Consider the following 14,547-nt stretch of genomic DNA (forward strand, 5'->3'; position numbering starts at 1 on the left):
AGCCTCCTCCAGAACATGTGGGTCAGATTGGCCACCGCAAGGCTGGGGTCCCCCGTGGGCCAGTGATGCCCACCTACGGGAGCAGGTGACACGCTGCCTCCCAGGCCACGCATCGACACCCCTCCTGTCACGCTCCGTGCTTCTCTGAGCACTTCCTCCTTCCAGGTGGCCCCGGGCTCCCTGTGGGCCAGCCCTGTCCCGGCAGAGCCCCCTGTGGGTGTCAACGCACATCCTTCGTACATGAAAATGGACTTGAAGATCCGCGTTACCAGTTGGTTAGCTCTCTCTCAAGTCTCCTCCGTGACTCTGCTTTATTTTTCAAGCATCTGGTCCCGAGCGAGGAGACACTGAGAGGGGAGACCACTCTGCGGCTCTAACCCCGCCTCACACCAGGGCTCCGCACTGTCCTGCAATGGCACAGGGTTGCTAGCCTTGGATTAGCTTTTGGTTCTCTAATGGGCTTCGCTTGCAGGTACAAAAAATTGGGCGAACCTGGACAAACTCTTAAATCTCATCATCTGAAAGATATTCATACATCTACTGATTACTTCCAAAGTACAAGGTCTAGAATACCAAGAGGTTTTATGTTGTCATAAATTAGAATTTTAATGTATATAATTAGGTGAAACCAAATGTGTATCATATACAACAGAGGAACCGTGTTGCAGGAATTGGGCCTCGTTTTCCTGTTGTTTTCCTCACATCTAATTCTTTTTCTCTGGAAATGCCAGGGAACCTTTCTTTATTTTCTTTATTTTTATTTTTCGGTAGAGACAGGGGATCTGACTATGTTGCCCAGGCTGGTCTTGAATTCCTGGCCTCAAGTGATCCTCCCACCGTGGCCTCCGAAATGCTGGGATTCCAGGTGTGAGTCTCTGCGTCAGGGGAACCTTTCTTTAGCATGAATGGTGTGCCCTCCTCAGGGCATGTCCCCTCTGCTTACCTTCTCAGTCACATCAGCAGGCGCTTCCTGCGCATCTGTGTGCCCAGCCTGGGCACAGCGGGAGCCCAGGCCTTCCTTCAAACACAGCCTCCCCTGCACGTTCCAAACACTTACTGGCATTTTTCTTCAAGTGATGATCATGGTATTGGCCTTACTTATTTTAGTTGTTTTTAAAAGAAAGTTTTAAAAGTTTATCAAAGTGATGAACACACACATCACTTTTTAAAAACATAATCCCCACCCAGAGGCAAACCCTTTTAGCTGTTTGTTCTAGTGGCATATGTTGGTGCTGCTTTGCACTGACTCATCAACTCAGGGCATCTTCCCCGACTGCCTGGTGTGGCCCCAGCACTTTCACACCCGTTGTTCCCCTCCCCAACCCCAGAACGTCGTAGATTTACTCTGTGGGTTCTTCTTTGCTGGGAGTTCACCATGAAAAGTACTTTGCAGCAAAAGAGCAGTGATGGAACTGGAGTAGCTCCTCGTGTGACCCGCCTGTGCCCGTTTTCCAGCATCCTGCCACCCAGCCAGGTCTGTCTCCTCCTTGCCCCGTCCTCCTCACTCAGGTTCTCTGGAAGTTGGCACAGTTTTACTAAAATAAAATCAGCATTCATAGCATTAGGACTATGTAAATACTGTTCTCAAGAAAGCCAAGTCATGAGTACTTGGGTCTGATTCTGGACTTTGTGTGTGAGTTCCCTGGGCTGCTGGTCTCCGTGCCCCCAGCCTCGCTGTCTTGATGAGAGGCCCTAAGGGAGCCTGCGGTGTCTGGCAAGAGGTTGCCCTCAGGGCTTTCTGCTGCCATGACTTTCTGGCCCTTCGTCCCTGTTTGTTTTTCCCTGTGACCTTCAGTAGCAGCTTAGCTCCTTGGGGTATTTACTGGGAATGCGTTGAATATGTGGATTAAATGAGTGAGAGCTGACGTCTTAAGAATGTTGACTCAGCCCACCCAAGCAGGGAGCATCTTCCCATTTGTTCATGTCTTCTTGTGTTTTCCAGGAGAGCTTTGAAAATCCTCCATGCCTATGTTTTGCACATTTCATGTTAAACTTATTCCTATGCGTTCAGTCTGCTCTGTGGCTTTTGAGATGGGGTTTTCTTTGCCATGATGTTCTTCTGTTTATTATTTGTGTATATCAAGGCTATTGATTGTTCTCTGTCAGTTCTAGGTTCTGCTCATTCAGGGAAGGGCCCAGGCAGGAGGCGGAGGGAGGAGCTTTCAGCAGGGCGATTCCTTACTTGGTCTCTTCACTCTTCTGCCATTCCTGCCGTGTATACATTGCAGGTTCCTTCATTTGAACAAATTCTCTCTACCATGCTCCAGATGTTTTCAGAAGGACCCCGTACTTCTGAGAAATACTTGGTATCCCAGTGGCAGCTGTGTTTGCCTTGGTGTTGCCATGTGACAGGCATTACTTCTTTATCTCATTGTTGTTCCTAGTAGTTCTCAATGTTTGTTGAATGAATATTTATAACCATCATGTGTGGCAGTTGTTATGTAGTGTTTTGATTTGTTTTTTTGAGACAGTCTCACTCTGTCACTCAGGCTGGAGTACAGTGGTGTGATCATGGTTCACTGCAACCTTAAGCGATCCTTCCACCTCAGCTGGGACTACAGGTGTGTGCCACCACACCTGGCTAATTTTTTTTTTTTTTTTTTTTAATTGTAGAGATGGGGTCTCACTCTGCTGCCCAGGCTGATCTTGAGCTCCCGGGCTCAACCAGTTCTCTCACCTCGGCCTCCTAAGCTGCTGGGATTTTTGGCATGAGCCAGGGTGCCTGGCATTACCCGGTTTTATAGATGGAGAAACTCTGAGCCATGTGTCCAGGACCACACAACTATTAACTGCAAACCCAGAGGAAAGGGTAGGGGACGAGCTCCAGGCATTCCCTGGAGTCCATGGTAAATTTCTTCATTTCTTCTCCTGCAACAGGCCCGGTACAAGCAGAGCCTTGACCCAACTGTGGATGAAGTCAAGAAGCTCTGCACGTCCTTACGTCGCAACGCCAAGGAGGAGCGAGTCCTCTTTCACTACAATGGCCACGGGGTGCCCCGGCCCACAGTCAACGGGGAGGTCTGGGTCTTCAACAAGGTGGGTGTGCCTTCCAGCTTCCTTCCCGTTTCTGCCAAAAGCCATGCCAATTATGGTGGTCGGAGCAGGTCCTGCCCATCCGTAGCTTCTGTTAAGCCATTGATGTTTACTGTGTTTCAACAAACCCAAATGCCATAACTGAACGGACCAGGTAGTCAGGCACAAGGAGGGGCTGTTTCTATGGCAGAACGTGTTCATGGAATGACTTCCTTGAAGCATGGCGCGTGTGGTTTATGTTCCCTCTGTAAGAACAGCAGTTGTTTGTAATTCTCCGAGGACAGACCTCGAGAGTGTCTGCCTTCTAGTTTGAAAAATTGCACAATTTCTCAATTTCATTAGAATCTTTCTTTAAGCATCAGTGATTTTCTTAGAAAAGAAAGTTTTATATATTCTAAAGGGCTAATTCCAAGCTGCCCTGCAGGTGTAGGCTCCAGGCTTCCCTCCTCAAGGTCAGAATCACCAGCCTTTTGCAATTCCGTTGCCCGGGACCAGATGAAGTGCTTGCTCCCCTTCTGTAGCTGTTGCTGTGGGTGGTGGGTGCTCACCGTCATCCCCACCCTCCAGGATGTGGTGGGTGCTGTCTCCCCATCCTCCAGGGTGTGGTGGGTGCTAACTGTTGTCCCCACCCTCCAGGGTGTGAACCTTGGTCCGTCTCAGAGCAGCCAGCTGTGGGTCTCAGCACGCTCTGCGTGATGCATGAAAAGTGGTACTTGGAGGGTGCGGTGGCTCCATATGTACCTGAGCATGTCTATGAGGTCACTGATTTGGAATCCAGCAAATCCAAGTCCCAGTTTCGGTTGTGCTGTCAGCCTGCTGGGCCTCTGCTTCCTTAGTGTGGACACCGCCTCCTGCCATAGTGAGGACTCTGACTCCATTTCTTCACACACTGAACTCTCAGTTCCCGCCTACCGTCCCGGTTCACAGCTAGCATTCGGCACAGGTGGCGAAGCAGTGTGGGCCCAGAGCAGAGACCTCGAGGAAGGCTTCTGACCCTGGACACGGAGGAGTAGCCAGCCTCGGAAGTTAGAAAGGTATCCACCCAGCTCCTCCCGCAGGGCAGTGCCATCTCTCCCCGTATGTATCTGGATACCAGCTTGATTTTAATGCCTTTCGTTAAATATTGAGTAAATTCAAAACGATCATTGTGAAGGAAGCAGGATTTACAGAAGCAGGATGTAATGAACCACCAGGCGTGCACCACAGGCCCCTGGTGTGTCTTTCTCAGCTGCAGTCTCTCCTTTCCCTGCCTTCCCCTGTGGCGCCTGGCACAGTGAATTTGAATTTGTCCTTCTCTGGCTCTCCTCTGTGGAGCCCCCAGCGTGCTGGCTCTCAGGCGCGGCGAATCCAGGAGATTGCTGCTGATATGCTGGGCGGACGCTGGCACACTCTTCCGCAGTGCGCTTTGCTCACTTGGTCAGAGGCTCTGCAGATTCGTGCCACCGACCCCAGGGGCCTGCAGCCCTGCCTCTTCCCACATTCGCTGTCCCCTGCCGGGACCCTGCCCTTCTCAGTGCCTTCCCGCAGATGGGCATTGGGCTGGTTCCCATCTTGTTTCTGCTGTAAACCACATGAGTGTTTCAGCTGCGCACCTTTCTCTCCAGCACTGGGTGTTGTCACAGGGTTTTTTTAATGATAGACTGCGGTGTGCTCTGATTTTGTCTGATAACCATTAAGATCGAGCACCCTGTGTCCGCCCGCCGGCTCCGTGCTGCTCAAAGCGCCCATCTGCTATCCACTTCTCTCTGCAGTGGGTTGCCTTTTCCTGTCGGTTTGAGGGAACTCTTTGTATTCCAGACAGTAATGATTTTTATGAATTGTGTCTCTCTTCTCAGAATTTATGCTGTGATTTTTTTTTCTTCATCTTCGTACACTCCTGGTAACTTACAAAACAAAACTTTTTTTTTTTTTTTGAAACAGGGTCTCTCTCTGTCACCCAGGCTGGAGTACAGTGGCATGATCATGGCTCACTGCAAACTCTGCCTCCTGGGCTGAAGCATACCTCCCACCTCAGCCTCCCAAGTAGCTGGGACTACAGGTGTGCACCACCACACCTGGCGAAGTTTTGTATTTTTGCCAATTTTTGTATTTTTTGTAGAGTCAGGGTCTTGCCATGTTGCCTAGGCTGGTCTTGAACTCCTGAGTCCAAATAATCCTCCTGCCTCAGCCTCCCAAAGTGCTGGGATTACAGCGTGAGCCACTGCGCCCCGCTCCCAGTTGTGCTTTTTATTTGTCCTTCTTGTCTTGCTGTGCTGGCCGATGCCTTCAGTGGAGTGAAGTGGGGACTGGGTGGGGAGTGGGGAGTGGGTGGGGCATCTTTGTTTCCTTTGTCCTCGCAGAGGGAGAGCTTCTGTGTTCAGGGTGTGATGTCTGCCCCAGGCTTTTTCTAAAACAAATCAATCACCATTATCGAATTAAGAAAGTTCAATTCTTAATTTGGTTTTTTAAAAAAAATCGTGACTAGATGTTGCTTTGCCTCCCGTGGTTATTTGTGTGTGTTAAAGTGGTCACAGTGCTTCTCTCCCTTAGGCTGGTGCCACATTGAATGGTACTGTATGACCGTCTCCTGTTATACACACCTTGCTTTTTGGATTAACCTGTGTTATGATGAATGATCTGTTTCATGCACGGCTTATTCCGTTTGCAGCCATTTTGTTTCATATATTAAATCTGTGTTCGTGAGTGAGATTGGCCAGGGATTCTTCTTTCTCTTGCTGTCCTTGCCTAGGCGGAGTAATCAATAACTGTGGCCTTAGAAAATAAGTTGAGGAATGTTCCTTCTTTGTGTATATACTTGAATAGTTTTTGTGATGTTTGAAGTATTTGTTGTCTGAATGTTGTGGAACTTACAAAGAAAGCTCTCTGGGGTGGTATTTTGTTTGTGGAGAGTTTTTGACTACTGATCTAGCTTCTTTCATGGTTAAAGGGTTTTTCTGTTAGCTTTGCCAACTGACTTTTGTAGGACCTTGTGCGTTTCTACTAAGCTTCCCGATGTGTTGACATAAACTGGCTCACAATACCCCTTTAGAAACTCACCAGTATCAGGGGTATCTGTGAGTGAGGTGCCTTCCTTTGCTCTTGGTGCTGGGTATATGTGCCTTCTCTCTTTTCTTGTTGATTATTCTTACGAGGAGTTTATGTACCTTTTATCCATCTTTTCAAAGAGCCAGCTTTTACCATTGTTGACCCTCCAGAGGATGGAAGGAACAGTAGGATGAATACCTTTATACTGTTCCCCTGTTGCCAATTTGACACTTTTTTTTTTGTCCCCTGAACCATTTGAAAGATGCAGACTTCCTGACACTGAGAACGAGGATGGCTTTCTGTATCACCACATTACCATCAAATTGCTCAAGAAATGGAACATCAGTTTTGTGTCATTTACTATAGAGTCCATGTTTGTATTTTCCCAAGTGTTTGCAAAATGTGCACTAAATCAGTAGGCATTTATTTACTTGTTGATTTTGTTGTGGACCCAGAATCTAATTAAGGTCCATGCATTGCATCTGTTCCTTATGCGTTTTTAGTTCCTCTTGCCTTTCATTTTATGACATTGACTTTTTAAATGACTTTTTAAAAATTTTGTCTTCTTTTGGGAAGTTAGTATATAGTTATACATCAGTCTTTTTTTTTTTTTTGAGGTTAAGTCTCCCCTCTGTCGCCAAGGCTGGAGTGCAGTGGCGTGATCTTGGCTCACTGCAGCCTCTGCCTCCTGGGTTCAAGCAATTCTTCTGCCTCAGTCTCCTGAGTAGCTGGGATTACAGGCACCCGCCATCACGCCCGGCTAATATTTGTATTTTTAGTAGAGACAGGGTTTCACCATGTTGGCCAGGCTGGTCTCCAACTCCTGACCTCAAGTGATCTGTCTGCCTTGGCCTCCCAAAGTGCTGGGATTACAGGCGTGAGCCACCGTGCCCAGCAGTCTTTTTTAAAATAATAGACATCATTTTTTTAGAGCAGTTTTAATTTTACAGAAAAATTGAGCAAGTTTATTGAGTTATATACTTCCTCCCCCTCATTTTCCTCTATTGTTAATATCTTGCTTTGGTTTGTTATATTTTTTACAATTGATAAACCGATAATGATGCGTTATAATTAATGATATCCATATTTACACTAGGGCTCACTCCTGGTGATGTACACGCTGCAGATTTTGCTGAATGTATGGTGTCCTGCAACCACCGTTAGGTTGCCACACAGAGTAGTGGTGTCCTAAAAGTCCTCTGTGCTCTCCGTCATCTTCTCTCCCCTAGCATTTGGTCTTTTCTGGAATGTCCTATAGTTGGAATCATATAGTATGTAGCCTTTTCAGACTGGCCTCTCTGACTCAGTAATACACGCTTAAGACTCCTCCGTGTCTTTTTGTGGCTTGATAGCTCATTTTTTACAATTACTGAGCAATACTCTACTGTGTGAATGCAACACTGCTTCTTTATCCATTTTCCTATTCAAGGGCATTTTGGATACTCTGAACTTCTGACAATTAGGAATAAAGCTATTATAAACATGTGTGCAAATTTTTGTATGGATATAAGCTTTCCATTCAGTTGGGTGAATACCTGGGAATGGGTTTGCTGGATGGGTCGGTTAGAGTATACTTAGCTTTATAAGGAACCGTGAAGCTGTCTTCCAGCATGTCTGCACCGTTTTGCATTCCCGCCAGCACTGAACGAGAGTTTCTGTTGCTCCACATGCTCACCAGCATTTGATGTTATCAGTGTTTGGATTTTAGCCATTCTGGTGGGTATGTAGTAGGATCTTATTGTTATTTCATTTTCAATTTCGTAATGTTGTGAAATTGGGCGTCTTTGCATGTTCTTATTTGCCATGTTATATCTTCTTTGATGAGGTATCTCTTCAGGTTTTTTGCCCATGTTAAGAATCAGGTTGTTTTTCTTGTTGCTGAGTTTTAAGAGTTCTTTCCATATTTCAGATGCCAGTTTTTTGTTTTTGTTTTTGTTTTGAGATGGAGTTTCGCTCTTGTTGCCCAGGCTAGAGTGCAATGGCATGATCTTGGCTCACTGCAACCTCTGCCTCCTGGGTTCAAGCGATTCTCCAGCTTCAACCTCCCAAGTAGCTGGGATTTACAGGCACCCGCCTCCACGCCCGGCTAATTTTGTATTTTTTTTAGTACAGGCTGATCTCAACTCCTGACCTCAAGTGATCCACCCGCCTCGGCCTCCCAAAGCGCTGGGATCGTAGGCGTGAGCCACCACGCCCGGCCAATGCCAGTTTTTATCAGATACGTGTTTCGCAAATGTGTCCTCCCAGTTTGTGGCTGCTTGTTTTCTTTTCCTAGCAGTGGATGTTCGCTTTTTGACGAGTCTGCACCAGTGATCCTCCAGGATGTCCCACATTCTAGTTTAATTTCTTTGCTTTTTCACAAGTTTTTGTCAAACCAGATTTAAAAAAAGCATGATCAAACTTTGTGCTGTCCATAGTAGATGTATTTTAAATACAAAGACATATGAAGGTTGAGAGTAAAAGAAAGGGAAAAGATACACTATGCCAATACTAGTCATAGAAAACCAGTGTGGCTCTATTAATCAGAGAAAATAGACTGCAAGATTAGGAGTATTACTGGTGACAAAGAGGGCCATTTCCTCATGATAAACAGGCCAGTTCATGAGCCAGGCACACACCATCCTGAGTGTGCGTGCGCTTAATATCAGAGTTTCAAAGGACATGCAGCAAAATGAACAGAATTAACAGGGAAAGTATGCAAATCCATAATCATAGTTGGAGATTAGAAGATCTTCTTTTAGTAATTGATAGGTTAAACTGATAGTTAAAAATTATAGACAAAATTGATAGTTAAAAAAATTTTTTTTTGAGATGGAGTCTCGCTTTGGTTGCCCAGGCTGGAGTGCAATGGCGTGCTCTCGGCTTACTGTATCCTCCACCTCCTGAGTTCAAGCTATTCTCCTGCCTCAGTCTCCCAAGGAGGTGGGACTACAGGCGCCCACCACCACGCCTGGCTAACTGTTTTGTATTTTTAGTAGAGATGAGGTTTCACCATGTTGGCTGGGCTGGTCTTGAACTCCTGACCTCAGGTGATCTGCCTGCCTCGGCCTCCTAAAGTGCTGGGATTACAGATGTGAGCCACCGTGCCCGGCCCTGTAATTAAAAACTTTCTTACTGAGAAAACTGTAGGCATAGTATATTTTTTCTAGTCCAAAGCAAAAGCCAGTATTAATGTAAAAGACCTAGCAATATTATCAATCACCCCAACTTAATTAACATTTATACAGCCGTCCACACAACTGTAGAATATACATTCTCAAGTGCATGTGGGATGTTCACCATATGCTGAGCCATAAAGATGTCTCAATAAAGTTTGAAAGATTAAAATCATAGAGTATATTCTCTGTTCTTGAAATTCGAAATTATGGAATATCTGGAGAAGCCTCAGATATTTGGAAATGAAATACTACGAGTCAAAGACAAAATCATAAAGGAAAATAAAAAATAATTCAAACCTAAAGATAATGAAACTATGACACCCAAATTTATAGGATATAGGTGTAACAGTGCTTATAGAAATGTACAGCTTTAAATTCTTACATAGAAAGGTATATTTTAGAAATATATTTAAAATGAAAATCTGTTTTTTTGAAACGGAGTCTCTCGCTCTGTCGCCCAGGCTGGAGTGCAGTGGTGCCATCTCCACTCACTGCAATCTTTGCCTCCTGGATTCAAGCAATTCCCCTGCCTCAGCCTCCCAAGTGGCTGGGATTACAGGCGTCCACCACCGTACCCAGCTATTTTTGTATTTTTAGTAGAGACGGGGTTTCGCCATGTTGGCCAGGCTGGTCTGAAACCCCTGACCTCAAGTGATCCTCCCGCCTTGGCCTCCCAAATTGCTGGGATTACAGGCATGAGCTACTGTGCCCAGCCTAAAATCTAGCATTCTACCTTAAGGAAACAGAAAATGCTGAGCAAATTAAACTCAAAGCAGAAGGAAAGAAATAACAAACAGCAGAAATCAATAAAATAGAGTACAGGCAACAGAGACAACATAGCTAAAATGTGGTTTTTTGAAAGGATCAGTAAAAGCTGATGAATCTCTAGGTAGGTAGATCAGTAAGAAAGAGAGAAAACACTTTATCAACATCAGCAATGAAGGAGAGGATATCCCCACATATCCTACAAGCATTAAAAAGGTAAGGGAATATTATTAATTTTATATACATTTAAATACTTAATTAAATGGACAGATGCCTTAAAATACAACTTACCAAAACTGACCTAAAATGAAATAGAAAATCTGAATAGCCCTATATCAATGAGCTTCTTTCCAAGGCCATGCCAGGCATTTAATCCTTGTGAGGCCAGGGGCTTTTTATTTTGTTTACTGCTACATTCCAAGCTCTTAAGATAGTGTCTGTTACCCTAGCAGGTGTTTGGTAATTGTCAACCACATGGGTGGGTAGATGAATGGATGTTTTTATTTTTATATTTGATTTTTTTCAATTTTTTATTTTTCCATAGGTTATTGGGGTACAGGTGGTGTTTGTTTACATGAAGAAGTTCTTTAGTGGTAATTTGTGAGATTTTGCTGCACCCATCCCCCGAGAATTATACACTGCACGCTTGTAGTCTTTTATCCCTTGCCCCCCTCCCACCCTTCTCCCCAAGTCCCCAGATTCCATTGTGTCATTCTTATGCCTTTGTGTCCTCATAGCTCAGCGCTCACGTAACAGTGAAAATATACGATATTTGGTTTTCCATTCCTGAGTTACTTCACTTAAAATAATAGTCTCCAATCTCATCCAGGTCACTGTGAATGCTGTTAATCCATTACTTTTTATGACTGAGTAGTATTCCATCATGTATATATACCACATTTTCTTTATCCACTCATTGATTGATGGGCATTTGGGTTGGTTCCACAATTTTGCAATTGCGAATTGTGCTGCTATAAACATGCGTGTGCAAGTATCTTTTGTGTATAATGACTTATTTTCCTCTGGGTAAATACCCAGTAGTGGGATTGTTGGATCAAATGGTAGTTCTACTTGTAGTTCTTTAAGGAATCTCCACAATGTTTTCCATAGTGGTTGTACTAGTTTACATTCCCACCAGCAGTATAGAAGTGTTTCCTGATCACCACATCCACACCAACATCTGCTGTTTTTTGATTTTTTTATTATGGCCATTCTTGCAGAGGTAAGGTGGTATCTATCGCATTGTGGTTTTGATTTGCATTTCCCTGATCATTAGTGATGTTAAGCATTTTTTCATATGTTTCTTGGCCATTTGTATATCTTCTTTTGAGAATTGTCTATTCATGTCCTTAGCCCACCTTTTGATGGGATTTTTTTTTTCTTGCTGATTTGTTTGAGTTCATTGTAGATTTCTGGATATTAGTCTTTTGTCAGATGTGTAGATTGTTAAGATTTTCTCTCACTCTGTGGGTTGTCTGTTTACTCTGCTGACTGTTCTTTTGCCGTGCAAAAGGCCTTTAGTTAAATTAAGTCCCAGCTATTTATCTTTGTTTTTATTGCATTTGCTTTTGGGTTCTTGCTCATGAGATCCTTGCCTAAACCAGTGTCTAGAAGGGTTTTTCCAGTGTTATCTTCTAGAATTTTTATAGTTTCAGGTCTTAGATTTAAGTCCTTGATCCATCTTGAGTTGATTTTTGTATAAAGTGAGAGATGAGGATCCAGTTTCATTCTCCTTCATGTGGCTTGCCAGTTATCCCAGCACCATTTGTTGAAAAGGGTGTCTCTTCCCCACTTTATGATTTTGTTTGCTTTGTTGAAGATCAGTTGGCTGTAAGTATTTGGGTTTATTTCTGAGTTCTCTATTCTGTTCCGTTGGCCTATGTGCCTGTTTTTATACCAGTGCCATGCTGTTTTGGTGACTATGGCCTTAGAGTATAGTATGAAATCAGGTAATGTAATTCCTCCAGATTTGTTCTTTTTGCTTAGTCTTGCTTCGGCTATGCAGGCTCTTTTTTGGTTCCAAATGAGTTTTAGAATTGTTTTTTCTAATTCTGTGAAGAATGATGGTGGTATTTTGATGGGAATTGCATTGAAATGAGTGGATATTTTTACTGAAATGGCATCTGATCACCAGGTGTGACATGCACCCCTCTCCTTGACTTTTTAGTCCTCCTGGTGTGGTCTGTTTTTCTCCACAGCTTGCCCCCAGTCTTATGTGTATTGTCTCTATGTCTCCATTAAAACGTAAGTTCCAGGATAACAAGGTCTTTGTTCTATGAACCGCTTTATCATGGGTACCTAAAACCAAGCATCTCAGAACACAGGAAATGGTCATTCGATGTTCGCTGCATTCTACGCTAATGTCATAAAAGCAACAGAATGATCCCTAGAGCCAAGTGTTTCTTGGTTGTATTTTCCCCCACTGTGTTATTCCATTAGTTTATCCTTTCATAGGTTTATTTTTTCATGCCACATGGCACGCCACCAGAGACAGGCGCGTGTTCTTCCAGGTCTAGACAGCCATAAGCTGCACTGTAGAGCATGCAGTCCTGTTGCCGAGTCTTTCAGCCTTCAGAGAGGCTCCCTCCATCAAAACGAAGCCTGCAGCATTACAGATGATACACTGTCGGTACACAATGTAAGATTTAAAAACATTTAAACATGCCAGTTTTAACTATACTTTTCTTTTTGTTTAATCACCATTTATTCTGTTGCTGGTTGTTTTCTCAGCCTCAGCAGAAAACCAAGGTTCAGGACTTAAGCAAATCCTAGGCTCAGATTTTCCCCATCCACTGCCCTCCCTTCCATTCCCCTGTCTGTGTTTCAGGCAATTAGGACTGGCAGCTGTGGCCATTAAGAATTCACATAGCAGAACGTTTATCGGGAGAAGGATTAATCCACTACTCGAATACTCCCAATTAGCTTTTAGACCCTGTCTGCCTTTTCTTCTTTGCAAAAGGAGAAAGGTTTTTCCCACTTGATACATTTTTTTCTCTCTGCTTTTTAGAGTTCCATTATGACCAGAAGCTATTTCCACCCTTTGCTGTGCACCTAGGCACAAAGCTACAAGGCTTTTTCCTGTGTGTACAGCTTGTGGTGCCCTCTCTAGGTAGGATGAGGTTTGCTCCAGGTTACCTGCCTTTCCTTAATTTACTGAACGTAAAGTTGGAGTTTTATGTGGTTTTGCATTTTTGGTTTAGGATAATTTTTAATTCTCCAGTGGTCTTCCCGTGGTGTTTACAACCTAACCCCTACCCTCTGCCAGAATCGTCCTCAAAGGCCATTTTTGTCTTGCACAATGTTCTGCCCTTACCCTGCTGGACATTAAATAGGGACGTAAAATGGATCTTATCATGGGGAGCACAGACGGAAAGCAAAGACTGTTTTGTTCTGATTGTTGGTTATAAGTCTAGCTTAAAGCCGAATTGCATGATGATGTATTGTGATAATGTAGGGAAAATATTGGCCCCTTCAGAGAGAGAGAGGAGTTGTGCCAGCCCAGCCGTGGTAGGCAGGCGAGGTTGGAGGGGGCCTCCTGGAGAAGGCGGTGCTTGCTTGGGCTGAGTCTTACAGAAGAGAACAAAGTCAACAGTTGTCCCTGAGAGGGGACTGGAGGGGATGATCTCAGAGGAAGTAGATGATATAATAAACCAGCATGGTATTTGTTGGAAACTACAAGCAGTTCTGTGCTATGGGAGCCTGGAGCCTGAATTGAGTTTAAAAAGAAAGAAGGCCAGGAAGTGTTCCAGGCTAAGGCATAGAGCACCTCGCGGACTCTTAAGGATGTGGGCTTAGATAAATCCCTTTGATGCCATGTGAAGGCTGGCTCTGGGGAGAAAAGACTGGCTAGAGAAATTCCAGGTAGAAGGCTGTCGTATACAAGAGGCCAGTGGTGGCACCCTGAGTCAGGCTGGTGGGGTGACCCTCAGGACCTTCCTAGGACAGGTGGAGGTTGAGTTAGAGGGAGCAGGTGAGACCTGGACCGTGACCAGGCACCAGAAGCGAGAAGGAGCTTGCGGGCATTTGTTCCCAGGTTGTGAGTAGGCCTGGGGTCCATGAGTGTGGGGTCGTGAGAAGTAGGGGCAGACGTGCTGCTGGCGGTTCCCAAAATACAGTTTCTAGAGCCAAAAAAGGCCAAGAGATTGTGAAATCTGGGGAGCAGAAGAGGATCCCGGCAGGTGATGGGGAGGAGAATTGGGAGAACATGGCATGGGGGAAGCCGGGAAGGGCACCTGTCAGCCCAGGGGAACAGAGATGAAATTGATATCCATTATTCCAAGGAGTCTGGCCCTTTAGCAAGACGAGCGCTTTATATTCCAAGTGAAGCAGTCCTGTTCCAAATAAGCAGCTCCCCATTTCTGAGAAGATGCTGAGTACATCTTCTGCCAGAGAACTCAGAATGTGAATCAGAATTCTCAGCCCTATTAAAGTGGCATCCTCTCAGGGCTCATTCCTGTAAAGCCCCTTAAGGGCACAGGCTTCCTTTAAACTCTCAGCCAGGAACTGTGGTCTCATCTGGATTTGCCGCCGCAGCTTTCCCTGGACTAAAGATGGACTTGAGGTGCCA

The 14,547-nt window shown here is 44.8% G+C and overlaps 1 protein-coding gene across 6 annotated transcripts in view; it reads left to right on the forward strand.

The window, feature by feature from the left end:
• Positions 1–14,547, forward strand: part of RPTOR (regulatory associated protein of MTOR complex 1) — a 415,958-nt gene that overhangs the window by 158,348 nt on the left and 243,063 nt on the right. For 5 of the 6 annotated variants that reach the window (XM_024235062.3, XM_024235063.3, XM_054535892.2 and 2 more), the window contains one exon: positions 2,878–3,036. The exons of the other annotated variant lie outside the window; for it this stretch is intronic. In XM_024235062.3, coding sequence (XP_024090830.1) covers positions 2,878–3,036 — 159 coding nt within the window. The remainder of the gene's footprint in view (positions 1–2,877; positions 3,037–14,547) is intronic. 6 annotated transcript variants of the gene reach the window in all.

Source organism: Pongo abelii, chromosome 19, assembly GCF_028885655.2.
Source record: "Pongo abelii isolate AG06213 chromosome 19, NHGRI_mPonAbe1-v2.0_pri, whole genome shotgun sequence".
Taxonomy (NCBI): Eukaryota; Metazoa; Chordata; class Mammalia; order Primates; family Hominidae; genus Pongo; species Pongo abelii.